A 26,237-nucleotide genomic window follows, 5' to 3' on the forward strand; every position below is an offset into this window, starting at 1 on the left:
ATTATAATATATTAGTAAGATAATTAATGAAGATACTTATTTAAAATATAATATTATTTTGTATTAATGTTGTAGAAAAAAGTCAATACAAATTTTTAGAAATTGAAAGTAATTTTTTAGGAATATAAGGACTTAATTATTTTATTTTTTGAATCAATGATCAACATAATATTTTATAAAAGTATATTTTGGCTACCTCTTCTATATACTAAATGTATCAATGATTTCGAATCGAATATGTACGTCTGTGTAAATTTCGTTTAAATATAACTAGTACTGTTTGCGTATGTATAAGAAGATGCGGCAGTTTGTTATAGTTAAAAATTCGATTTTTTCTAGGTATGCGTATACAAAATAATTTTTTTTGTAAAACTATCGACTAATATATGTTATTATTTTTTGTTTTATAAGAGAGTACTTAGAAAGTACTAAAGTACTAAAACTTAGAAAGTAATCAATACTTTTGAACAAAATTCTTTTTACAAAATTAATATGCATGCATATTTGAATTTGTTGTTCAATTACAGATAAAAAGTTACAAAGGAAATTAATTGATATAAAACAAAGTATAAAGTCTTTTTTAATTATTTAATCAAACATCGGTCTCAATAGTCAATTGACTCCTATGATCTGACAAATGCAAAAATAATATATAAACCACAATTACTATTTTGATAAATTAATCCATTAAGTTTACGGGATAGTTTCTAAAACTTATAATAGGCTCTACATACATACATATCTATAATATACAACATATACATACTTTATATAAATATATATAATATATATATATTTATAAGTATATATATATTTTTTTTATTTACATATTTGTATTTATATATATATATATATATGTATATGTATGTACGTATTGCATATACTATATCTTCCATATATGAAACTGTAATCTTTTCTATTTCAGTATAATATAATGTAAGAAATAGTATATTATTTGAAATAAAATTACTTGTCGTATTACATATATTTTCAAACAGCAAGAAAAAACATATTTTTGAAGAATATTCATATTTAAATATTCTTAATCGATTATATATACATTAAACGAGAACGCGTAATACTTAAAGACGTAATGAGCAGTATTTGACTTATAAAATGCAGCGACAATCCGCGACGTTAACTTTCATCTTTATAATTCTTTTTCTTAGCTTGTATTGTCCACCTGTTCGTTACAAACCGGATGTCAAAAGCTGGAGAATAATCTAGATATAAGTAATAGGATTATTTTCTGTTATAATAACGATCATATTCATTCATAAAATATTGGCGCAAAAAGAAAATTTTATAACGAATTGGAGGCCAGTACGTGTACATGTGTGTGTGTGTGTGTGTGTGTGTGTGTGTGTGTGTGTGTGTGTGTGTGTGTGTGTGTGTGTGTGTGTGTGTGTGTGTGTGTGTGTGTGTGTGTGTGTGTGTGTGTGTGTGTGTGTGTGTGTGTGTGTGTGTGTGTGTGTGTGTGTTTGTATATGTATACATTCACAAGTTTCTAATAATCACAGCGCAAATGCACATCAGTAAAACTCCTTTACCAATTTTTATCTCTTCCTGTGACATTTGAACTATACTGCGTGTTGCGTGTATGGGCATGTACAACCTTCACGTTTATACTTACGGATTATAATTATGTAGTTTAATACATATATACACACTCAAGAATATGTATATACGCATCGTAACGTTTTGAGAGACACATGCATATCATGACGTCCATAGACTCAGTCTTAATTTTCTTAGCATTGCAAGCTCTCGTCCGTACTAGTAGGGCTCTGACTCTCGTCGTGTGAAAGCGAGAAAATCCGATTACCAGAAGTGTGCGACACAGTCGGTATCGGTTCTTCTATAACAGACAATCGTTTCTCGCGATCCGTAGATATCGCTGAAGTGTGAAAAAATACGTTTCTCAAAGTGGCTACGTTGACGCGTTCCCGCGAAGTGTCATCCACAGGACTCTCGGCATTTAATTCACCGTTTGAACTCCTAAACAAACATATTATCGCAATAATTTCGCAAGCTTTCCTTTTTGTAACTTAACACTTAGGTGTGCGATTCGTACTTAGATATCTTTTGAACCTCCATTTCTATCTCTGAATCCTTGTTTCGCTTCCGCCCTCCTGCTGAGCGATTATTTACCGCACAGCCTTCCAATTTGCCACCCACAACTCTCTCTTGATCTGCTTCGATTACACTGACGTGATCGTCGAATCGTACTCGTTCCGAACCGCCGTCCTCCCCGCACATAGTCCAACTACTGGAATCGCTGCATTGACGGTCAAATGTGAGCTTACGACGGATACGTTTTGCTAAACCAGGTGCCACCTCTTCTAGCGAGCTCAGGGAGGTAGCTTGTCCAGCAGAGTCCATGTGACCACCGTTAGCAGAGCTAGCTGCCTGTTCTCCTTCTGTGCTTCTACCACCACTGATTGAACTGCCATCCATCTATATAAATATGTAGAAGACGATGATAAAAATAATGATATTTAGAAAAGTTATCCTGTATATTTTTTCAATAAAATATTTTGATATTACTCAGTAATTGAAAAAATATACAAAAAATGTCCTATTTAATATTTAGCAGAACGGAGTAAATACCTTAAAGTTAAGAACGGAACCTGCCAAGGCTCTCGTAGAGGCCGCGCCATCGTCCAGAGCGATAGAAGCGTTTACGGATTTTTCAGAAAGGCTAGTAGCCGCGGAAGCCGTTTCGCTACATAAACTGAAACGTTGTGTAGACGTAACGTCAGCCTGGACTTCCAACCTGTGCACGCACGTAATCGGATATATCGGTGAAAAACACATTATCCGGTCTAGCGAACGAGAAACGAGTTAATACCTTTGACCTCCGGGAAGCACGCTGGAGGCTATACTCCCCGCGAGGCTGGTGCCAGCGAGGGCCACGTTGCTGGCGCTTTCGCGATCATTTTCCCGGCCCAATTTCTCCAACTGACTGCCGCTACCCAGTGAAAGGGAGGCCTCCCCTATCGATGGATTGCCACCGCGGTGACTCGCGACGTCTATTGATGCCGCGTCTGTAACGTGACGGTTTTGTAATGGGGGTTTCGATCGCGATAGTCCGACCTCGATACAGGGGTATGAATAGCTGCGGCACACACGTGGGTAAGATTGATTTAATCGAGCGGAACGTGTGTGTTCTTGGCGCAAATGCGCTCGTATTTACCTCCACCGTTGCGAACGCCCAATGCTCCCATCAGCTCGTTCTCGTCGTCAAATTCAAATCGTACCCCGGTGCCGCTCGTGGAGACGCCACAGCCTCCGCTTCGGCAGAGAGATACCGGGACCACGCCGTAGACGTAGAACAGCAAAATGGGTACGCCGATACCTACAGCTAATCCTGCCAGCACTGGCGACACTAAGACCTGTGGAAGCCATAATGATAAATTAATAAAGGTCTTTCTTAAATAAAAAAAAGAAAACTTATATCCCTCATAACGCGTCGCTTGTCAGGACAACAAAGTGTCCTGAGATAACGCTGCTGCATGGAGATAATGTTGCTGACGTCTTTAAGGCTACCCCTCGCTTTAAATAATGCACGCCCGTTAACACCTGTTAAGTAATATAAATAGGAGCAGTCTCACAATCAGATACACATCGAAGGTCACGACGTAGTGATACGAAGTTATAAGAAACTCCGATAATGAAAGTTTAATGCTCAGCGTCGCTCGGCACAGCCGAGTAAATCATGTTCCCGATAAGTGAAGATAATTGATTTTAATCAATGATTTCCGTTGATATTTCTTGTGTTTCACCTATATCTCAAAGCGATAGCCAATCTTATCTTATCCAGAAGTAACAAGGGAATATCTAACAAGAGAACCTCGCAAACCTAAAAACTCCTTTGATGAAATTTTACACACATGTAAAGAGAGGGGGTGGGGGGTAAGTAGACGAGGTTACAACTTTTTATTGTAGTCTAAAGGGAACCCATTTCTCATATAGAGCGGCTTTTTGCTTTTCTAGATATATCTATTTCGAAAAGTAATCAAGATATCAGAAAAGTTTCATAGCAAAAACATCTCTATTTAACCACATTAATAATTTTTTAATGCACCGAATGTTAGGCCTGTTCTTTTCAACTGAACTTCTTTGTACAGTTCATCTTTCCCCTTTTTCTCTGCAACGTGAAAAGAAAAGGAGGAAAGATGAACCGTGCAAGAAGATCAGCTAAAAAGAACAGGCCTAGTCTTCTATATTACTAACAAGTTGTAAGATAAACGTTTCTTAAGTCAGAATTTTGCATTTTTATTACACGTTCATCAGCGTGCTACATTTTCATGCGTGCGGAACGATCTCGCTTATTTCTTTTGTCCTATGATCTTGAAGGAAAACAGAACAGCTACCAGCTCGCACAGTCATTGATGTAGCAAGGACGACGGCGAATCGGAGGTGCGTTAGCGCGCTCCGATTTTCAGATTTCCTGCGAGAGACGGAGTCGCGAAACGAAGTCGGCGGAGTCGGCCAAAGACAGGAAAAACCTGAGCGCGTGCACGAGCGCATGTGGCACGTGTACATGGCTCTTTCTTTAGTATGCGTGCCCCCTTCCTCTCGTCTTACGAGCGAGCCACGGTGCCCGTGGCCCCCCTCGAGTCTCGCGTCCCGAATCTGACATCTCTGGTGGGGAGGGGATCCGGCAGGAGCAGAAGGAAGAATATTGATCGAGGGTAGGCATGCGCCCGAGCCGCGTTATCTTCCTCGTCCCACCCAGCTTCGGCAGCGGAGCACCAAGCCCAAGGTAGGTGACAATGGAACATGCGTCGTGTTCGTCAGTACTCTGAGGTCCACGTCGCCGTGGCGATTAAGGATAACGCGCGCTCGGTGCGCCTAGGTCAAGGAAGAAGATTCTGGTCGATCGGTCGGTGCTCCAAGATCCAAGGGCGTGTCGATTAAAAAGACAGTCGTTCCCTCCACCCACACTGGGGCATCGAACTATGGCCTGCTCCGAATCGGCGCAGAATCTGCAGCAGCGGCGGCGGACGTAGCCGGGAAGAGGCAGCGACACGTAACGAGGAGGGCTCATTCAGCGACGGTGATTTCACGGTGGCGAGCACACACGGACGCCCGCCGTTAATATATCAACGCGTGTTACGCGTGTGCGTGCGTGCACATTACGCGTGTGTACGTGCGGTAATTTAGACGCGTAATACCGTCCGCCGCGATAACGGTGGGGCGCATCGTCATTCGGCGGAGCACATGCCTCGTTAACGCCGTCCGAGGCCAGGCAGTTGCGCGCCGAGCGAGAGGATCACCGGGAGAGCATCGCCGAGCCGCGTCGGCGGGATATCGGCGAAGAGAGATAGGAGAAAAGCTGAGAGCTGCTGAGGAACGAGCCAGAAGGAGTCATGTCCGACCTGGACGACGAGACCGACACTTCCTGCGGGGAGGAGCAAATTGTCTCGGATTGGGAGGTCCGGAAGGAGTGGCTCGAGAACATTCTGTCCAAGCACTACAACGGGAGAGCGGTTAGTCATGTAGACGAGTGAAACAAATATTTATGTCGATGCCCGGCGTCGGGGCATCGTCCTAAATACGTACTAATTGATTACGCGTTAACATCTGATTCGTGCATTGAATGGATTTTTATTTAGGTCGAAGTCGTGGAGTTTAACGTAAATCCCGGATACGCGACGAGCGAGAGTGTGCTGAGCGCTATCACCAGCGTTACGGTACACTATTTAGCAGCAGTTACGTCGAGTAAGCCGAGGGATAAGTGCAAAAGGACTCTTATCGTAAAGCAACTTCCCAAGGATCCGTTTAGCCGCTTTTTCGTTACGGAGGGCCAATTCGATCTCCGAGAGATTAAGTTTTACACGCAGGTAAGGCGACAGGTAATCGAATCAGATTTGAGATCTCTCCCTGTTCGACGAATTCTTAATGCTGTGCATTTGTACGTCAGGTAATGCCGGATTTGAAGGAATTCAATAAAAGACAGCTAGCGACGTCGCAGGAAAGAATTATCCTACCGGTTCCGGCTTGCTATCATGCTCATTACCGCCCTGCAGGCGGAACTGACGACAGCCCAGTACCGCCGGAATCGATGCTAGTATTGGAAGACCTGAGTGACGACGGTTTCCAGAGCGTTAAGTTCTCGGAAGGATTAACACTAAACGAAGCGATGGCAGCGTTAGACGCCATCGCCCGCATACACGCCCATTCCCTGTCGATGAAGGTCGTAGACGGGCAATCTCTCTCCGAGCGTTATCCGTTTCTCTTCCAAACGGCAAAAGCAACGGATTCGTACCAGCAATTGGTGGAGCGCGGTTTACCACAGCTGGCGCACTTCCTGGAGAGTAGACCAGGATTGGAGGCGGTCCTCGAGACTCTACTAGTTCTACGACCTCGCACTAAAGACATCATTTCAGCTCTCCTTGCTCCGGAGGGCCCGCTGGCGTTGATAACTCACACCGACTTCTGGAGCAATAATTTGCTTTTCCGCGAGGATCATAGCGAAACCACGTGCTACATTCTCGACTGGCAAATGGTCACTTACAGTCGGCCGACGAACGATGTTGCATTGTTATTGGTGAGTTCAGTGCCCACCGAGTTACGGCGCAAGCACACCAAAACGCTTTTGAACAAGTATTGGGACAGGCTGAACTGGACGTGCTCGAGTCTTGGCCTAGACATTCCCAAGGATTTAGGTTACACCAGAAATGATCTCGACAAGGACTACAGAAAGTCCCAACTGCTGGCGCTTCTGCTTTGCATCGGATCGGTGGACGTCGCACTCGGTGATCCCCTCACGGAGCAACGACTGATCGACGTCCTCGAAGATCTATACAACGATGGCGTATTGACGGACGAAGCCGTCGTCGCGACGAACGAAGCCGAGTCTTAATCACCGCTGCCACGGTTAGCATATACACCGAAGAATTCATATTTCTGTCAGGGCTGTGACTCTAAACGAAGAGTTTCACATGAAGCAATAGATAGCCCGTTTGTAGTTTAAAGACACAATCTTTGTGTTCCCAATCCAAAGGAGGCTTAAGTCAGTAATAACATGCCGACACCGAAGAAGATAACTGCAAAGAAGCACGATTCACGTCGGAAGAATACGGATGGTGGACGTTAAAAACTTGCACTATTCGTCTCTTTGCGACGAGATACTAAGATGAGCGGGACAAAATGGATCGAGATCGATATACTTAGACACAATAGATGTCTCAGTTATATATTAATATAAGCTTTGAGAACCTATCGGCCATTATTCCTTAAAAGTTACAATATTTTAATGACTATTCACGCGAGACTCACTTGCAACTTGATGAAAGTCTCAAAAAGTAAGATAAAAGCAGAAGCAAATTGTTTAGGAGAAGCTGCGTAATAAAAGTATTGATTTACAAACGTAGGTTTCTCCAATGTGTGGTTTTATCAATTCGGTTTTCTGCTCAGATACAAATTGCTAATGGACGTCTTTAATGCGCTGTGCCAAGTCGTTAAAGTCGTTAAAGATCTAGGCAAGTAGTTGTGATACAATTATTAAGACGGAATCAACTAGATCCATGATTAACGATATAGGACATATATCAAAGTTATAGAGTATTTTCGAGATATACATGAAACATAAAACAATTACGTTCCATTTGCCTGAATACGTCCCGTGATAAACTTCTTCCGATAATTATTCCAGCGAGCGCGCTGTTTTGTTAACGCTATATACAATTATTGTACTATCCATTTTCTCTGTATAAACTATATGGATAAAATATACTTCGATGTTATCACGAATAGTAAACAAGTTCCTGCCATTGATACAGACACACGTTTCTATATTTTTTTTCTTTCAGTTCGTAAACAGAATTTACACGATCACTCGTCCACTTTCCTCGTGGAACGAGAAATATTAACGAAACGTTTAGAATAAATAACACTTAATCGCGATTTAGATGCAACCATCCTGATAAAATAATATTTAAAAAAATATTTAATAAACTTACCGATGCAGTGACTCCTCCTGCGATAAAGGCATTTCTCTTGTGCTTGTTGGCCTTCTCGTATCTCGTATACAATTTTTGTCCTACCCACACAGGTATACCTTGAACACAAAATATACCGTGCTTATAGTAACAGATTTTCTTTTTTTTTTCAGTGCAGTTTCAATGTTACATCTTTCTATATTGTCGCAATATAATTAATTTAATACATTACAACACACCTATAATCATAGCTGGAAATGCTATACCAGCGACGAGACCAATTCCAATTGGTGCTCCCACCAAAGTTCCAAGTTGCCAAAGAATCTTTTTCTTTCTGGACCACGGTTTTTTACCCCAAAAAGTGCAGCCAGAAGGACTATAAATAAAATAAAAAAATGTTTAAGTATATTCATTTAGATATTGGATTCATAACTTTATTCAAAATATAATTGGATATACCTGAGATAATGAAGATCGCTGATCTCTTTCATACAAAGCCAACAAAATTCAGCGCCGCAAACTGCACAAGTCATGTGATTGCAACTTCCATCGTCCATTTTGACAATCAAAACTTGGCATCTGGGACACGGTTTTATGTCGTCTCCTAAACACATCACGGATTATAAATATAATTTAATGTTAGTTACATAAATGTTAATTCGTAACACTTACTGTGTTGAGAATCAGTTTGACTGAAACTTAGGGAGGAACTGCGCTCGTAATATTGAGATCGTTGTGCTCTCGCAGCATCACACGTTTGATTAGGATGCCACCGTGCTTTACAATGATAGCAAAAGTACGAATCGCAACCTGGTCGCTCGCAACGTAATTTTGGACATGAGGCGCAACCACTAGCGATTACAGCAAAACTGCAATCCGGAGCGGGACACCATCTTGCATCAGGCTCTACGGCAAGCACTCTTCGAACCATAAAATCTTCGTACTTCTCTAGCTGCGTTTGGTCATTCAGAATCATCCGAATATCTATATGTGCAAAAATGTAACACAGAAGATGACGAGAGATAGCAACTCGTAAATCTTATGATAATAAGCAAGATATATGACGTTAGAACAACGTAAATTGCTTTATATACTTGTAATGCACTCACCATTTGGATGTAGTGGTTCTGAACACTCAGGGCAAGCGATATTAACTCTGGATTCAGATATTTCTACTTTCAGATATTGTTGAAAACAATCGTAGCAACTGCGATGATGGCAAGACTGTATAGTAGGAAAGAATTCTACTGGCAGTTCAGCCAAACATAATGGACATTCCATCAATCCATTCTCATTACTCTGAAATAACAAACGTAAACAAGATTTAACAATGATAGCTTATCGACAAGAATATCCGTGGTTTTTGCTCAGTTTCTTTTCAATGTAAGTGTTATCTCGCCTTTTAATACCTTTCCTGCAGAAGAAAGCACGGAGCCTTTGCTGGAAGCGCGCTGTAGATCTATGTTGTGAAATTGGAAATGGCTCGAACCGTTGCTTACTCTGGCCTCTCCTTTCTCAACATCCGCCGCTCTGCCGCTTGCTTGATCTTTAGCTGTAAAAATATTTTTTATTTTAAAAAATTATGCTCGCTTTCTCAAGTATCAGAGTATCACACACAACATCGCATCTTAATAGAAAATGTAGAAGTTACCTTTCGTATTCCTATTACTTGCACTAGGCGTTCTCGTTATGCGACGGCCAATAAGCGGACTGGAATACAATAATCTTCGCAGGGAAAATCGAGGAAATATTCTCCGAGGACGAGGTGGTGCACCGTTGCAGCCACCCACGCCATTTTCGCTTTCCTTAAACATTCTGAGAAAAGTATCGAGAAACGTTGTGCGTTGCTAAAGAGTCATATTTGGCCTCGTAATGTTCGGAATGACACGTTCTGCAATCAAAGCGAATAATTGCAATTAATCAGGATATCTTAAAATCTTCACATAAAAAGGGAATTGCAAATTTTTAGGATACCTTAAAATTTTAATTAATGTGCGAGTTATTAATAAAAACTTTATGCAAGCGTTATATATTACATTAACTTGTAAAAGAACATGACACTTTTGATCAACGTATCGCATGCGGATTAAATTTATACAGAGTTCCCGATGAACGTGCACATCTGTTCAAACAGAACTTTATTGAGATATTATACCGATTAACATGTTGTTGCGCTTTTTATGTGTATTATATAAATACAGTGACGTAAGCGACGCACGGAATATCGGACTTATCAATCATATAGCGTGAATAGAACCGACAAACTTGGGATTGCGCGCGTGACCGCGGCAATAATAGATCTCGCTTATTCATTGTCTCTCATTCTCAAGTGATTCACTGCTGAGACTTAATTGAGAACCTGAAGAATATCACGTCTCTCCATCGAGAGACTCCATCGCGGACAGATTCACGCTCAGGCCGCGTTGTACTTATAGATGCGCGTATATCAAAGCGTTACAAAAATAAAACCGACGTATTCGAGTACAATAAACCGAGCGTATGAATAAATCGTCTAAATTATCGCTCCTTAAAGCTGCCTTTGCCGAGACGAAAATTTCGAAGGATAACATATTCGTAATATTCTCAAAATAAATCACATATTCAACACGAAAGTATGCACGGTCATAAATGTTTTTGAAATTGTTCCGACCGAAGACCAGACGTATATATATATATATATATACGCTTCGGCAAAAGTCAACGAAAGCGCCGTCACACCTTCGAAAGAATGACCGAGTCTTTTTTTACTCCCGCTGCGATACTGAACGATATGTCATCACGTGCGCTCGGTCATGCGCCTATTTTTAAATTTTCGAGTTTCCGTCAAAACGACTCGCCGCTTTCTCCGGGAAAGGATTTCGACCGCAAGCCGAATCGCACGATGGTCATCGGCGATTTCACCGTGTGTCTAATGGGACGCATAAATTATCGGCGTGTCGCAACACTTAGTCATGCAATATGCACGAAATTTCGACAGGCTCGATTTGCGCGAAAGGCGAGATCGTGTTTCTCTTTCTCTCCCGATCGCGCTCTGCACGAGGTATATACGCATGGCATATTTTGCGAGATTGTATCAACCCGTTATCTTTTAAACCCGACCCTGCTGATACAAAAAGTATCGTCGTGCGCTAAGCACGAATTGTTTTCCGTGTACCGCGCGTCTTACGTTACACGATTGAATGACGCTTGGCATCAGCAGAATCGAACGGCCGCTAAAGCAAGGTCTGATGCTTGAGAATATTATTGAAAAGCAAGACTCTATATATTATTCATTTGTTACGTGCACTTATAATTTGGATTTATCAAAATCTTTTCTAAACTCTAATATTGAACAAACCAAATTGAGCACTTAATTAGGATGAAACACAAAAGTGACATAAAATAAATATTAATTATGTAACTAAAAGTAAACAATGTAAATAAAAAAGTAACAACAGATATAGGATAAGATCTCACGAAAAGGGAAAGTTGTCTCCAACGACGACGATGACGTCATCCTTACATTTTCCTATTACACGAGTCGAGTCGACACGGGTCACAAAAATTAAGTCAGTTTTATACACATTAAGCCATATTTCTATATCAAAATCGTGTTCGAGACAAATCCCGGCTGGATCGATAAAATCAAAGGCTGATTCGGAGAAACTCTCGGCGATTTGTTTGGCAATCATAAATTAACAGCCGCACACAGCCGTCGGGTCGAAATTAGGCACGACGACGCAGCAGCTCGCGTCTTCGTCGTCGACGATTTGAACGTGGTGGCATCGTCCATCGCGGGATCACGGCGACGAGAGACGGAGGTCTCGGGATTGCCTCGCGGACGTCGCGTCGGGCGATCGGCCCACGTACTAGGTAGGTACGTCGCGCGTATACGTGCGTCGTGCGAACGTGCGTGACTGCGTGCGCGCGGCGGACGGACGCGGCGAGGAGCCCAGGAGTCGCACCTTCGACTTCGACGCGGTTCTGTTTACCCGTGCGTCAACGAGCGCCACGGGGGGCGACGGACGATACGCACTTGCGTTCTCTTTTCCTTTTTCCCACCGATGCTCGAGATAAGGCGCGGCCGAGGAAAACCCTCGTGTCTTATTATCACGGGGTCGCGAACGCGCCTCGCGCGCCGATCCCGCCGATGACGAGGCACTCCGCTGGCACTCCGCGGATGCGACGGTGCCGAGAGACGACCGCGGGATCTTCCCCCGCGAAGCGGGCGAACGTCGCCGAGAGGGGAAAAACGTACCTCCGTGGCCGTGGAACGTAGGCCGGGATAGGCACGGGTTTGTCGCGTGCCACCGAGTCGTACGAGACTGGCCGAATATCCGATATCCGCGCAATTTGTTGGTTAAGGATGTTTCACTTTGACACAACAGCTGACTGCTCCGATTACGACGGTATTGCGGGAGGAGTCCGCGAGGTGGATCGTAGATCCGCGACTTCGGCAAGCGCGCCAGTGGCGCCGCCCGAGCGACCCGCGAGAATTTATAACTGCTGAGGTAACGCGATGTAATTAAGTGTATAATAGAGCGTTTAAATAAGCAACGAATATCGTCTGCCATTGAATGACTATAATTAGACGTAATTATGTGTGATTGGTATAGCGAATCCCATTCGATAAAAAAGCGTATAAAAGTTAGTTAAATTGCATCAGTGAACCGGTCTAATGTAATTTACATTGATAATTTGCATCTTGTTTTCTTCACAGGTAAAAAATTATTATCGTCATAATTACCGGAAGAGACTGCGTATCTTGGTTCACACAATTTGCAATTACGTGCGTAGCAAATAAAATGTAGTTATGTTTTGGTCGGAAAATATCAACACGTGGAACTGGTATCGATACGACACTTACCGAGAGCTGACGTAACAACTGGTCGCTAAATATTGATGCGACAACAGTTTTGCAAATTCGCGCTATATCATATCTGCGTGCATTTTTAGAATTACGTAAGGTTCTGTGAAATGCATTTCCAGGAAATATCGCTATCTGCGATATTCTAATTTCTCGACTTACGTCATATGAATTGATAATACATAATATATGATAATAAGCTGGAAATAAAATGGAGATAAGTATACACATGAGCAGACGGTGTGCATAACGAATCAATACCGATTTAACGCAAACATAGTGAAAGCTCTTATTCAATTATCACAATATAAATGGATTAACAAAACGTTATTTTGTTATTTATCTACAGTAGGTTTTATATAAATTGCATTGAATATTTGTATAATGCGTATTGTTTGGGGGCTACGCGCATTAAGATTGTAATATCTATTTATTCTTAGCATCCTTGCCTATTGCATCAGTCACGGAAGAAAATCCATTAGTTTCAAGTATTTCACACAATTCCCTTTTGATCTTGCCAACTATTGGTGGCCCGTTGTATATGTACGAGGTATAAAGCTGCACCAGCGAAGCGCCAGCTCTTATCTTGACATAAACGTCCGCTCCAGTGAAAATACCGCCTACGCCGATGATGGGAATGCTGCCACGCGTTCGTCTATACATGTCAGCTATCATAGCTGTGGAAATATCTGTAAGAGGTGCACCGCTGAGGCCTCCGCTCTCTTCCTTGTTCGGATTGGTCAAGTTCGGTCGCGTAACCGTGGTGTTGCACAAGATCAAACCGTCGACCCTAGATTTCTTATTTAAAACCACATCGGCCACATCTTGCCGCTCGGAATCCGACAAATCTGGAGCCAATTTCAGGAGCAGCGGCCGTTCGCCACCCGCCGATTCCCTCGCTGCATTTATCCTGGTCAGTAACTCCTCCAGATTCTTCTTGCTTTGGAAGTTTCTTAAACCCGGAGTATTAGGACTAGATACGTTAATTACAAGGTAATCCGCCACATCCATGAATCTTTTTACGCCATCGATGTAATCCTGAGTCGGGTCTACCGTCTCTTTGTTCTTTCCTAAATTCACTCCAAGAATGCCGTTGAAATCTTTGCTCTCCTTCAATCTCTTAAGGCGTTCCCACACGGCATCGTGACCGTCGCTGTTAAATCCATATCTATTTACAACTGCATTATCCTCGGGCAATCTAAAGACTCTGGGCTTTGGATTACCAGGTTGAGGCTTAGGCGTAACGGAACCTGCAAAAAAGCGATATAGGATAAATGATCTTGTTACGTTTGAAAAATCCTGTTTAACACTCTTGCAATAAATTTTACCTATCTCCACAAAACTGAAACCAATCTTGTGCAGTCCTTCTACCGCCTCTCCTTGTTTATCGAATCCCGCAGCTATGCCAATCGGATTTTTGAACTCCATGCCCAGCACGGTCGTCCGGAGCAAGCTGGGATCCTCGGTCCCCTTCTTCGGCACGAGACCATATTTCAGAGCTTTCACTGCGAGTTTGTGGGCGGTTTCCGGATCTATCAGTTGCACCAGAGGTACAGCGACGTCACTGTAAAATCTTTCGTTGCCCCGATAGAGAGATATACCGCCAAACAGAGCGACTGCGCTACTCGTCACAGTGAACAACGATTTGAGCTTTGCCTTGTTGCTTAATCGCCGAGCCATTCCAATTGCGATGCTTATTCGAATTTATATGAGTTAATCCGAGCTATCGACATATGTGCAAATACAAACTTCAACCTCGTCGAGAACAAAAACGGAGCTCACGTGCTCGGAACAAATAGGTTAGGTTAAATAACAGTTACATATTATATCTCTATTTATAGATCGCAATTGCGCAAAAATATATACGCATAATTCCGTAAATGTAATCGTAGCCATTTTTTGATAATTTATAACAGATCACTACCGAAATATTCCGGATACGGATGAAAACAAATGTGTGAATGCCGCGAATTGCACGACCAAGCGCCAAGCTGTCGGCTGTCGGTCGGCTTCTCTCAGGTGGTAAAGAGACTCGCTGTTCACCTGTGTTATCGCCTTCATCCTCTAGCAATTCGTTTCTTGATAAACAAGATAATTCAGCATTTAAATCTATATATTTATTATTTACCCGAGTAGCGCGCCAAATCAAAGTAGATTTTGCAAAGTACAAATTTTCTTGGCAGAGAACGCCCAATAAAAACATAACAGAATTTGTTAGCAAAATATGATAACAGATCGACTGCGAAAATCGAGCAGTATCTCAACCATTTAAATCATTCATTAGTATTTGTTAGCCGGACGAATCAGTTGTCATTTAAAAGCACGTTCGTCTTTTGATTTTATTATTGTCTTTCAATTGTATATATATTAACTACGTCCGTTTTAATTCTTACTTTTTGATGTCTTTACCACGGCTTTAATTTGTCAATTTCACTTTTTTTTTATTGATTCAATTGACTTCACTTCTCTTTGTCAGTTATGTGTGATCCAACTTTCATTTCCATTTACATTTACATGAACATTAGTAAAATTTCATATTGCCTCGTAGAAATTACTGTGCGTCTTAGTTCATTCTCTATTTAAGTGCTTATGCGCACCTATATAAACTGTATCGTATTAGCAATTAAAGTTTACTTAACGTTAACTCACGCACAGTTAACTGCGTTTGATACTCAAAGGCCCGGATTCATCAACGTGATTTAATCTAATCGGTCGATTAAACTCATCACTCTTCGTCTCTTTGTAGGGGAACAGTTGGTGAAACCGGACCAAAGCCCACTTTTCTTTGTTATTTGTTAATTTCATTATTGAGAGCCTTTATAGTTAATTATCCATTTATTTAATTTAATTGTTACAAAACGACGGTTATACGAAATGATTAATTCTACTCGATTTCTGGCAGCAATCTGCTGTCAGACTATAATATGACAAAATCTATTAGTGGAATATATGAGTTTAATGGAGATGCAGTTGTTCTGCTGTAATAATTTGTTTCAATGGCCGCGTTCAGCAGGCACAACTGTTGAGTTCGTCCTATCAACACTCTGCGTTGATTGGTTGGTTCTAAAAGTAAGAGCCACGCACGTTCGACTGCTACTGAGCGGCTTGGTCTGCTGAACGCGACCAATGTTGGCAAGTTGCTAGCATATTGCTAATATTTTGTTGTTATCGAATTATATGCAACGATTGCGTGTACGCAATCGTGAGTCACGCATTATTGCAAAATTTCTTAAAATGGTGTGTTAGAGTGATATACAATATGTTTACAAATGTTATAATAAAAAATTTAATTTTATTTTTTGATTATTCAATTCCAGACATATATCCATCATCGTGTTTTGTAACAAAATGATCGTGTTTACGCATGTGTGTATACAAATGTTATCTTTCCGAGTTTTTCTCTCAACAGATACCTTACGCGTCCATCATCACTCGTAGGACAGACAAATACGAAAGCGAGCTTTTTAATATAGTCATATAAGTCTTGATGTTTACGGCAAAAAATCTACCAGCTAATAGCTGAACAGGTTGCTGCGATCTGACGATGACGAACAAAACATTCTTCATCAATTTCGATGGCAAATTGTACCAATTGCAGCTGAAGATTGAGTACGCAACTTCTTCCATTTGGCACTTCAGATAATCGCCCACGAAACTATAGAAAAACAACTGTAACAGGAAAGCGCTCAACGCCGTTGTAGTTTTAGTTACCATGCCTGCGTCATGTGCTTTCAATGCTGTAATAAGTTGGAAACCTGAAATCACACAATTACACTGCATGCAGAAGTCAACTTTAAAGCATTACTGACACAATAATTTTGACAGCTTTATAGTATAATTTTATTATGAAAAAGTTTTATAGAATATGTTTTGGGCTTCGTTATAAAACTGCTTTGTTTTCAAAATGCAAGGTGTCAAAATTGTGAAAAAAAAATGAAAGTTTTGAAAATCTGGAAAACGTTTAAAGATGTCTTATTCAAATTTGGTATGCGTACATGTGCCATGGTATTAAGAACTATTTTCTAGTACTGATAAAACATTTTTAGGTCCACCAGCGTGTGCATCTTTGACACCCTGTATTTTGAGAACGAAACAGTTTAGGATACATGTACAAAACCTTTTCTTTTTAAAATAAGCCAAGAAATAACCCCTTCATTACGTAAGTAACACCCTGTATAGGATCAGAAAAGATCTTGTGGACATTTGATAAAATTAGAGCTTTGTAACGTAGTTTTGTTTTCATTACTGTACAAATTTACTATTCTAACGGTATAATAATGCTTATATCACACAATCGAAAAAGTATTGAAATCGTAAGATATATTTACCCATTAAGCAAATAAGAATAGAACTAAACAGCATTTGCACAAGCAAAACGAAACTTATTGTGTCTACCAGAAGTTCCGCATGCTCTATTAGATAATGATGTCTTGATGCCAATACTGAAAAATCTTCATCTATGTCTTTGCTTTTAACGCCGTAATTGAACAATTCAATTTTTAGGATTTCCATTTGTCCGCAAATATGAAGAGTAATTGCGAGGAAAAGTGAATCATTTCCTTCACAAATATTTACAAATATATTTTAGTCTTGCGTTAATATAATTTGCATTGAAAGTTGATAATAATAAAAAGATTATCAAGCAGAGGAGTGGTATAAAAGAAATCAAAATCTTATCGCATTTTGCAATTAAGACGGCTATAATCATATATTAAACAAGAACATCTATTTAAGAACTTATAAAAATCCAATATTTAATACCGATAAAAATAAATATCTTAACTAGACGTCAAGTTTTATAGTTTGTAAAATTAAATAACTGCTAATACTTAATAAAATTGCTGAATGTAATTTGTAAAAATGGAAAAATTGAGAATTTTATTAATATTGCTTAATTTTAGTAAAATAAAATTTTGCCAAAATAAAATATTAAAAATAAATTAAAATTTTATAATTAATGCAAATCTACTCAATATTAATAATTAATTTATTACCACAATTGCTGGTGCAATTGATTATCAATATAACATATTGCATCGTAGACATCAACCAGAATAAACTCGTAGGCATATGCAAGTCTTCTAAAAGTGTTAAAGGCACGGGTAATTCCAATGCTTGATTCTTAATGGATACATTAACTTGGACGTTCTTATTGTCTGCTATCATAGGCACCAGCATAAAAATTGTTGAAGCTAAATAGGCAAAAAATAGAGTACTATAGCAAATCATCCTTCCCATGTAAGCGTGCCGCCGCATGATCGTGTGCTTCTCCTCAGTGTCGATTGCATGATAATCGTTCACAGCAGAAGAATAATTGCGAGTCAGATTGTCAGCGTATAAGCGGAATGACAATAATTTTAGTACAGCGAGAACGTTGCACACCATGATCATAAGATTATCGACTTTTATGTACGCATCACCACTACCGAAATTGAGTTCGAGGAACAACGTGATCATCATCGCGGTCTACACAGACAGGAAGGACTGTTTAATTATAAAGCTCTACTGTTGTTTTTCGTTACTACTGATGCTGAACTGAACACCTCACTGTCGAACTTGATACGTCGAATATACAAGTGGCAGAGAAAATTGCGACATGAAATATGAAAATTGAGAACGTACCATACCGATGCCGCACACGATAGAACGGACTAAAGAAAATATATCATATTCTTGTAATGGCCAAATGCCTAATGGTAGAGTTAAGAGTTTGAGGGGAGTCATAGCGTATGCTACATCGTCATTCCATGATATTTTCGCAGTCATATTGTAGAGCTGCCACGTTGCACGATATTCAATGATATATCTTTGTCCGTAATACGAGTCGATCATCGACGATGGTTCGCTTTCACGTTAATATTTCATTCAAGTTGCGCAATTGAACACTTACTATGTAAATTTAACATTTGCTAATGTACTTTGTTATTTTCCAAAACACAGTTATTTTATAAACTGGAAGAAACAATTTTTTATATTTGGAAGCAGAATATAGCCAAACCGGAATAGGAGGGTCGATGTTTCATTTTCTTTCCGATGCATAATCTTCAGTCATCATTCGTCATTGATCGTGTTGCAATGCAATACTTTTTTTATTTTGATACTATTTTTTTTATCAAAGGTACGATTAATTAATTTGGACTTTAGTACATCGGTTTCTTAAAACTCATAAGTGTTGTTAGTGACATCAAATACATTTCATGTATGCAAATTGTTTGCCATCTGTCGGACTGTACTGCCAAAATCTGCTAATAACACAAATTTAATGTGAATGTAATTAATGGCATTCTGTCGCAATATTCTACTTGAATCTGTTGATAAGTTATTGATATATTGCTTAATTGACAATTAACAAATTGTATGCAGCAATCGCATTTTTGCAATTGCAAATCACACGTCGTAGCAAAATTTGTTTAAGTGATGTGTTATATACTGTGATATATTATATATTTACAAATGTAATAAAAAATTTAATTTTATTTAAATTTTGAATTACAAACATATTCTGCATCATTGTGTTTTGTAACAATTTTACAAAATAATATTGCCTACGTGTGTACAATGTTATCTTTTTTGAGTTTTTCAACAAATACCTACGTCTTACCTACGTCTTACGCGTCCACCATCACCCGTAGGACGGATAAGTACGAGAGCGAGCTTTTTAATATGGTCATAAAAGTCTCTAAGTTCACGACGAAAAATCTGCCGGCTATGAACTGAATAGGTTATTGCAACCGCATAATGACGAACACTACATTTCTCATTAATTTCAATGGAAAGTTGTACCAATTGCAGCTGATGTAGATCGAGTACGCAATTTCTTCCATTTGACACTTCAGATAATCGCCCACAATACTGTATAGAAGAACATCTCTAACATTAGAGCGCTTGTCACTGTTGTCGTTTTCATTATCATTACTAAGTCATGTGTTTTTAATGCCAAGATAAGCTGGAAACCTAAAAAATACACAATTACACTATAGGTACAAGTCTCATAAGAAGCATTACAAGTACAAAAATGTTGCAAGCTTTATTGAACAATTTTGTTATGTTATTAACCCTCCGTCAGCAATTATTCTTTTACTAACGCCGTTAGCAAGCTGGAGCTTTTAACCTTTAGATTGCCAGCATTTTTTCATTAAAATAGTATCCTTTTTTTCCAAAAAAATTTATATGTTATTATTTATGTCACTTATATAAATTATAATTTACATAAATAACATACACATTGCGCAGAATTTCGAGATTTGTTCGGAGCCGCAAAAATAGCTTTCCCGGCAAAAGGTTATAAGTTTACTTCATGTTATTCTTATGTTCTAGGCTTTCAAAAAATTCAAAAAAATTTTGAGTTATTTTTCAAAATCTCTACTACAATATCCAATAGGTTTTAAAGTCAAATATGAAACCTAATTGTTTATGCAAAGCGAAATTTGAACATAAATGGGAAAAAATTGAAATTTGTTTAAAAATTTATAACTTTGCAACAAGTGAATATTAAGAAAAATGATTGTAGAGTATTTTAACTATGACCTTTCAAGAGAATGTAATCTTATTTGGATTGACTCTAAAAAGTATAATTATTTTTAAAAATAAAAATGGTGAAATTTTAGAGAGATTTATTTGTGTACATACTAAATACAGAGAAAAATAAAATTTACTTTTTTTTGCTTAAAAATAAATTTTTATTGTAAAAAATTGTTCCTAATTATATAAAATGTCATTACAAATATAAAAGTAAATTATAAATAAAAAGTATACAAGTATTGTATTGTTCGACGTTTTTTTCCATTTTGTAAATAATGCTTTACTACTACTACTACTGATAAAAGTGTTTTAAATAGCAAAAGCTATTCGAAATCTAGTAAAAAAACAAAAAAAAATTTATTTCCTTTCCTTTTTTATTTCCTTTTTTATTTCATTTCCTTTTTTCATGCCGTAGTTACTAAACCCAATTTTTAGAAGTTCCAATTGACCACATACATGGAGAGTAATTGCGAGGACAAATGTATCGTTGCCTTTAGAAATAAATTACATTTTTGCATTAAAGTAGTTTATATTGAGTTTTATAATATAATAATAATAAAATCAATAATCTGTTGCAAAAGTGACGTAAATAAATCAAAACATCGCATTTCAATTGTAAAATAGCTGCGTCGTATTTTCTTTAATTAAACATTAAGTTTATTTGTATATAGAGAACGTAGAGAGTGAAAATCGGCGAAAGGATAGAGGAGGGAATGGACCGAGTGGAGGGCGTAGAGAAGAAAGCGGAGGGGAGAAAGCGGAGAGAGGTAATAAAAAGGCAGAGAGTGGAGTAAGGAGAGCAGAGAGAGGACGATAATTTGGCGTGGATGAAAAGAGAAAGGCTGCGAGGAGTTGGGTTGGAGAGGGTTGACAGAGCGGTTTGTAAGTTAATTTTTGAGTTTCATAAGGAGGCGATGTGTGGATAGGAGAAAGAAGGGATAAAGAGAGGAGGTGGAGAGGAGAAGGAGTAGCAGGGGCAAAGGAAGGATGGCAGAGGAGGGCGGAAGCAGGAGCACAAAGAAAGAATCGGAGGGAAAGGCTAGGGGAGGAGGAGAGGTTGGTGGAGGACGGGGGTGCGGGTTCGAGGGGTGGGAAGGTACCAAAATGTAAAGGATCGCTGACGGCCAGGACGGGCATAGGGGTGTTATTAACTTTTTGTGAGGGGTTTGGGATCGTTCCCCGATTAAAAACGCCTTTGTAAATCTTAAGGGGAAACAAATAAACATATACCAGTTTAGTTTGTATATGATAATAGTTAATAAAACAGCTGAAAATAGAGATATAAAAATTAGGATTCTTGTTAATAAATTTTATAAAAAGTAAAATTTTTAAAAATTAATATTTTATAATTCATACAAATTTCAAATAGTAACGATTAGCTTATTACCACAATTGCTGGTAGCAGTAAGTACCAGTCCCATATATTGTAACATACAGATCAACACGTATAAACTCGTAGATACATGCACCTCCCCTAAAAATTAATGTTACGGCCACGGGAAATTCCGATATGTCATTGATGGATACGTTAACTTGGACTTCCGTATCGCTTGCTATCATAGGTATCATAGGTATCAGTATAAAAGTTGTCGAAGCAACATAAGCCATATATAAGATACTAAAGCACATAATCCTTCCCATATAAGCGTGCCGCCGCATGATCGTGCGTTTCTCCTTGGTATCTATCGTGAGATAGTCGTCCACAGCAGAAGAGAAATTGCGAGTCAAATTCTTGGCATATAAGCGGAAAGACACTATCTTTGATAGACCAAGAATGATGCTGATTACAACTTCAAAATTATCGACCTGTACGTACGCATTGCCACTACCGAAATTGATTTCGAGAAATATCATGATCATCCACGCGGTCTACACAAACAGGAAGAACTGTTTATTATAAAGTTCTATCGCTATTTCTCGTTTTCTGTTACACTGAACGCCTCACTAGAACTGACAAACTTGATATATCAAAAATACGAATGGTGGAGAAATTTTATCGCGATATCTAATATGAAAATTGAGAACGTACCAAAATGAAGCAGTACACGATAGAACGGACTAAGGAAAATGTATTATATTTTTGCAAAGGCCAAATGCCCATTGGCAGAGTGAACATTTTAAAGGGAGTAAAAGCGTACGCTATATCGGCATTCCATGACATTATAACACAGTTACGTAGAGCTGTACGTTGCACGATACTCAACAATGCCGGTCTTTGTTTATAACACGAGCCGTGTCATCTCGGCATTGGTTTGCTTTCATATTTTATTCAATATTTTACGCAATTTAACATTTACCATGTAAATGTAACATTTGCTAACGTACCATGTTATTTTTCAAAACACAGTTATTTGATACACGCCTGAGAGAGACAATTTTTTGTATGAAAGATGAATATAGCATAGACCGTACGAGGAAGTAGGGTGTTCCATTTTTCTTTTGAGACAGCGACTTCAGTTATCATTTGATCGTGTGTTGCAATACACTTTATTCCAATCCATTTTTTTATGAAAGAAAAGTTGCTAGCGTAGTGCTAATATTTTTTTTCTTGTTCGAAAGTTATCAAATTGTATGCAACAACACATTTTTGCAATCGCGAGTCACGCATTGCTGAACTTCTTAAAATTATGTGTCAACGTGATGTATTATACAATGCGTTTATTGATATAACAAAGAAAGCAATTTTATTTACATAAAGTTAAATTATTCAATTCTAGACATATCATATGGTGTTTAACAGAATTTCTTATAAAATGATATTGCTTACGTGTACGGTGTTATCTTTTCAAGTTTTTCTCTCAACGGTTATCTGCGCCTTACGCGTCCACCATCACTCGTAGGACGGATAAGTATGAAAATGAGCTTTTTAATATGGTCATAAAAGTTTCGATGTTTATTACGAAAAATCGACCAGCTAGCAACTGAACAGGTTGTTGCGACCGCATGATGGTGAACACAATATTCTTCATTAATTTCAATGGAAGGTTGTACCAATTGCAGCTGTATATCGAATTCACTACTTCTTCCATTTGACACTTCAGATAATCGCCCACAAAACTATAACAGAACAACTGTAACAGTAGAGCGCCCAACACTGTTATCGTTTTAATTATCATCACTACGTCATGATGTTTTAACGCCAAGATAAGTTGGAAACCTGAAAAATATAAAATTACGCTGCATGCACAAGTCAACTTTATGACATTACTGACACAAGGCTTTTGGCAGTTTTATTAAATAACTTTATTATGTTATTAAAATGTCACGGAATAGGATTGAAAATCTTGTTGATCTTGTGGACATTTGGTAAAATTATAGCTTTTTAACGTATTTTTGCTTTCATTATTATACAAATTTACTGTTCTAGCAACATAATAATGCTTATATCACACAATTGAAGAGCTACTGAAATGGAGAGATATTTACCCATTAAGCAAATAAGAATAGAACTAAACAGCAGTTGTACAAGCAAAACAAAACTTATTACATCTATTAGAAGTCCTGTATGCTCTATTAGATAACGATGTCTTGATGCCAATACTGAAAAATCTTCACTTAGATTTTTGCTTTTCACGCCATAATTGGAAAATTCAATTTTTAGGATTTCCATTTGCCCGCAAACATGAATAATTATTGCGAGGAAAAGTGAATCATTTCCTTCATAAATAAATTTTAATCTTACATTAAAACAACTTACATTAAAATAAGCTTTAATAATAATAAAGAGTTTATCAATTAATATTTGCTATACAAAAATGATACAAAAAGATAACATAATGTTATCGCATTGCAAGATGCAACATAGGGGAGAGTTGCCGAATGCGTACCGGTTACCGGTCGCCTAAATCATTTAATATCAAAAATGTGAAATAAATGAGAAATGAGTAATTTAAACGAAAATTTTACAGATTACATCTTGTTTTGTGCATGCTAACAACATTTAAAAAATTCGGGTACAACTGATATAAATATTTCAATCAATTTATATAGCTGATAATATAATGTAATCATAAAATTTTATTATAAATTTTTATATTTTTGTGAAAAAAAGTTTATTGTAGAATATTTTACATTTATTGCATATTACATATATATATATATATATATATATATATATATATACATATGTAATTATTATAATGATTAAATCAATATTTTTTTTATAAAATCTACTAAGTTTCCTAAATTGTACCATCGTAAAATTTCTTATATCGTGCCGGTACAACCTAGGAACTCATATTGTATAGTCATGCGCACGCATCTCTGCGTTACGTGACATAATTTAGATTATGTTAACACGACAGTGACATCTTTACCTTTTTATTATTGTAATTTGTTAATTTTATTAAGTATTTAATTCTTTTTTGATAAATTATTAGTAAAATATGTATAAGTTAATAATTACTTTTATTAATCTTATATTTTCAATTATTTCCATTCATAAATTCGATACTTTCAAGGTGGTTAAAAGACTTACATGCAAGTATGATTTAACCGACCAGTTGCCTTGTGCAGCATGTTACAAAAAAGACTTATAACAAATTAATTTGTTATTGGTGTAAGGTTAAACATGTAATAATAGATGTACGAAACATCAAGCTACAATTTCTAACATTTATTTGCGTACAAATCATTATCAAATGGAAAATATAATAAAAAATAACTTAAGTGGTACACACATACGGGAACTCCCCTCTATATTAAAAAAAAACATAAATTAAAAAGGTAATAAAAATTTTATATGTAATATCGATAAAAATATGTCTCTTCTAATTAGACACCAAATTTAATTTGTATATTAATATTTATATAATAAAGTCGTTGACAGTAGAAATCTAAAAATTAGGAAACTTATTAATGAATGTTATTAAAAGTAAAACATTTAAAGTATATTAATATACAAGTGTTTTTAATATTAATAATTAGCTTATTACCACAATTGCTGGTGCTGTTGAGTATTAGTAGAATATATTGTACCGTAACGATCACCAAATATAAACTTGAAGGTATAGAAGAGTTTCCAAAAATGCATGTTAAGGGCAAGGGTAATTCCGACGCTTGATTCTTGATGGATTCATTAACTTGGATATCCTCCTCGCCTGCTAGTATAGGTAACAGACCGAAAATGGACGAAGCGACATAAGCAAAAAATAAGATGCTGTAACACATCATTCTTCCTATAAAAGCGTGCCGCCGCATGATCATGCGCTTCTTCTCAGTGTCGACCGCAAGATAATCGTTCACAGCAGAAGTAAAGTTGCGAATCAGATTGTCGGCGTATATGCGGTAGTACAATAGCTTTAGTACAGAGAGAAGGTTGCAGGTTAAGACCATAAAAAAATCGAGTTTCACCGTTGTATCACTGCTACCGAAAAGGGTTTCGAGGGACAACATGATCATCATCACGGTCTACACAGACAGGTAGGATAAATTGTTTATTATACGGAACTTTATTTCTCTTTTGTTTCTACTGTATCGGCACTAAGCATTTCACTTGAACTGTCGAACTTGATATGTCAAAAATGAAATGAAAAGAGAAATTTTATTGCGACATATAAAATGAAAATTAACAACGTACCAAACTGAAGCTGCATATGAAAGTACGGACTGCGGAATATATATCATATTTTTGCAAGGGCCAAACGCCTAATGGCAGAGTTAAAATTTTAAAGGGAGTAAAAGCGTACGTTATATCGGCATTCCATGACATTATCGCAGTTATGTAGAGCTGTACGTTGCACGATACTCTACAATGTCGGTCTTTGTCTATAACACGAGTCGATTATCGGCGATAGTTTGCTTTCATATTTTATTGAAGTTACGCAATTTAACATTTACCATGCAACTGTAACATTTGCTAACGTATCCTGTTATTTTTCAATACACAGTTATTTGATACACATGCTGAGAGGGACAATTTT

At 38.0% G+C, this 26,237-nt stretch overlaps 5 protein-coding genes, 1 long non-coding RNA gene and 1 pseudogene across 12 annotated transcripts; 2 read left to right on the top strand and 5 right to left on the bottom strand.

The window, feature by feature from the left end:
• Positions 1–112: 112 nt before the first annotated feature.
• Positions 113–12,418, bottom strand: LOC143895901 (E3 ubiquitin-protein ligase RNF19A). 5 transcript variants are annotated; one of them, XR_013256493.1, is made up of 14 exons: positions 11,406–12,171; positions 9,601–9,840; positions 9,359–9,501; positions 9,059–9,248; positions 8,622–8,933; positions 8,409–8,553; positions 8,189–8,325; positions 7,971–8,068; positions 3,197–3,395; positions 2,852–3,047; positions 2,611–2,776; positions 2,075–2,457; positions 1,634–1,998; positions 113–1,223 (listed from the first exon to the last, which is right to left on the bottom strand). XR_013256493.1 is itself a non-coding variant. In XM_077403375.1 (13 exons), the coding sequence occupies exons 2-13, from the start codon at positions 9,761–9,763 to the stop codon at positions 1,752–1,754; spliced, it is 2,379 nt and encodes a 792-aa protein (XP_077259501.1). In that variant the 5' UTR covers positions 9,764–9,840; positions 12,187–12,418; the 3' UTR covers positions 1,349–1,751. The 5 variants fall into 5 exon arrangements, 4 of the variants coding, with proteins under 4 accessions (XP_077259501.1, XP_077259502.1, XP_077259500.1 ...); XM_077403375.1 differs by lacking the exons at positions 113–1,223; positions 11,406–12,171 and adding an exon at positions 12,187–12,418 and having other exon boundaries at positions 1,349–1,998; XM_077403376.1 differs by lacking the exon at positions 113–1,223 and having other exon boundaries at positions 1,349–1,998; positions 11,452–12,171.
• Positions 3,417–7,761, top strand: LOC143895913 (uncharacterized). Its single transcript, XM_077403401.1, has 3 exons — positions 3,417–5,495; positions 5,622–5,849; positions 5,930–7,761. Exons 1-3 carry the CDS (start codon positions 5,376–5,378, stop codon positions 6,869–6,871), a joined length of 1,290 nt encoding a protein of 429 aa, XP_077259527.1. The 5' UTR covers positions 3,417–5,375; the 3' UTR covers positions 6,872–7,761.
• Positions 12,419–12,438: 20 nt separating the features above from the next.
• On the top strand, positions 12,439–13,031 carry LOC143895934 (uncharacterized). The gene is made up of 2 exons (XR_013256499.1): positions 12,439–12,575; positions 12,649–13,031. It is a non-coding gene; the product is annotated as an uncharacterized LOC143895934 (long non-coding RNA).
• Positions 13,032–13,206: 175 nt separating this feature from the next.
• On the bottom strand, positions 13,207–14,786 carry Dhod (dihydroorotate dehydrogenase 2). The gene is made up of 2 exons (XM_077403421.1): positions 14,124–14,786; positions 13,207–14,045 (listed from the first exon to the last, which is right to left on the bottom strand). Exons 1-2 carry the CDS (start codon positions 14,473–14,475, stop codon positions 13,222–13,224), a joined length of 1,176 nt encoding a protein of 391 aa, XP_077259547.1. The 5' UTR covers positions 14,476–14,786; the 3' UTR covers positions 13,207–13,221.
• Positions 14,787–14,985: 199 nt separating this feature from the next.
• LOC143895914 (odorant receptor 10-like) lies at positions 14,986–18,627 on the bottom strand. Its single transcript, XM_077403402.1, has 4 exons — positions 18,418–18,627; positions 17,790–18,261; positions 17,124–17,354; positions 14,986–16,550 (listed from the first exon to the last, which is right to left on the bottom strand). The coding sequence occupies exons 1-4, from the start codon at positions 18,625–18,627 to the stop codon at positions 16,210–16,212; spliced, it is 1,254 nt and encodes a 417-aa protein (XP_077259528.1). The 3' UTR covers positions 14,986–16,209.
• A 776-nt stretch (positions 18,628–19,403) lies between these two features.
• LOC143895772 (odorant receptor 2a-like) lies at positions 19,404–23,130 on the bottom strand (annotated as a pseudogene). Its single transcript, XR_013256462.1, has 4 exons — positions 22,346–23,130; positions 21,704–22,185; positions 20,694–20,807; positions 19,404–19,824 (listed from the first exon to the last, which is right to left on the bottom strand). The product of XR_013256462.1 is annotated as an odorant receptor 2a-like (transcript).
• Positions 19,618–26,034, bottom strand: LOC143895924 (odorant receptor 10-like). 2 transcript variants are annotated; one of them, XM_077403420.1, is made up of 5 exons: positions 25,895–26,034; positions 25,251–25,725; positions 23,743–23,856; positions 23,084–23,473; positions 19,618–19,749 (listed from the first exon to the last, which is right to left on the bottom strand). In XM_077403420.1, the coding sequence occupies exons 1-4, from the start codon at positions 26,024–26,026 to the stop codon at positions 23,133–23,135; spliced, it is 1,062 nt and encodes a 353-aa protein (XP_077259546.1). In that variant the 5' UTR covers positions 26,027–26,034; the 3' UTR covers positions 19,618–19,749; positions 23,084–23,132. The 2 variants fall into 2 exon arrangements, with proteins under 2 accessions (XP_077259546.1, XP_077259545.1); XM_077403419.1 differs by having other exon boundaries at positions 23,743–23,973.
• Positions 26,035–26,237: the final 203 nt, after the last annotated feature.

This window comes from Temnothorax americanus, unplaced genomic scaffold (assembly GCF_048541705.1).
Source record: "Temnothorax americanus isolate GAGA-0224 unplaced genomic scaffold, ASM4854170v1 Scaffold17, whole genome shotgun sequence".
NCBI classification, from domain to species: Eukaryota; Metazoa; Arthropoda; class Insecta; order Hymenoptera; family Formicidae; genus Temnothorax; species Temnothorax americanus.

Coding starts and splice junctions, on each gene's coding strand:
- Dhod (XM_077403421.1), bottom strand. CDS start 14,475: ATGGCTCGGCGATTAAGCAACAAGGCAAAGCTCAAATCGTTGTTCACT. Junction 14,046..14,123: donor TTTCAGTTTTGTGGAGATAG/GTAAAATTTATT, acceptor GCTTTTTTGCAG/GTTCCGTTACGCCTAAGCCT.
- LOC143895924 (XM_077403419.1), bottom strand. CDS start 26,026: ATGTCATGGAATGCCGATATAACGTACGCTTTTACTCCCTTTAAAATT. Junction 23,974..25,250: donor CAACAGCACCAGCAATTGTG/GTAATAAGCTAA, acceptor TTATTTATGAAG/GAAATGATTCACTTTTCCTC. Junction 23,474..23,742: donor TATTCTTATTTGCTTAATGG/GTAAATATCTCT, acceptor TATATTTTTCAG/GTTTCCAACTTATCTTGGCG.
- LOC143895914 (XM_077403402.1), bottom strand. CDS start 18,627: ATGATCGACTCGTATTACGGACAAAGATATATCATTGAATATCGTGCA. Junction 17,355..17,789: donor CAATTGCACCAGCAATTGTG/GTAATAAATTAA, acceptor ATATTTGTGAAG/GAAATGATTCACTTTTCCTC. Junction 16,551..17,123: donor TATTCTTATTTGCTTAATGG/GTAAATATATCT, acceptor GTGTGATTTCAG/GTTTCCAACTTATTACAGCA.
- LOC143895901 (XM_077403375.1), bottom strand. CDS start 9,763: ATGTTTAAGGAAAGCGAAAATGGCGTGGGTGGCTGCAACGGTGCACCA. Junction 8,934..9,058: donor AGAACCACTACATCCAAATG/GTGAGTGCATTA, acceptor TTGCACATATAG/ATATTCGGATGATTCTGAAT. Junction 8,326..8,408: donor AGCGATCTTCATTATCTCAG/GTATATCCAATT, acceptor TTTTATTTATAG/TCCTTCTGGCTGCACTTTTT.
- LOC143895913 (XM_077403401.1), top strand. CDS start 5,376: ATGTCCGACCTGGACGACGAGACCGACACTTCCTGCGGGGAGGAGCAA. Junction 5,496..5,621: donor AGCACTACAACGGGAGAGCG/GTTAGTCATGTA, acceptor ATTTTTATTTAG/GTCGAAGTCGTGGAGTTTAA. Junction 5,850..5,929: donor AGATTAAGTTTTACACGCAG/GTAAGGCGACAG, acceptor TTTGTACGTCAG/GTAATGCCGGATTTGAAGGA.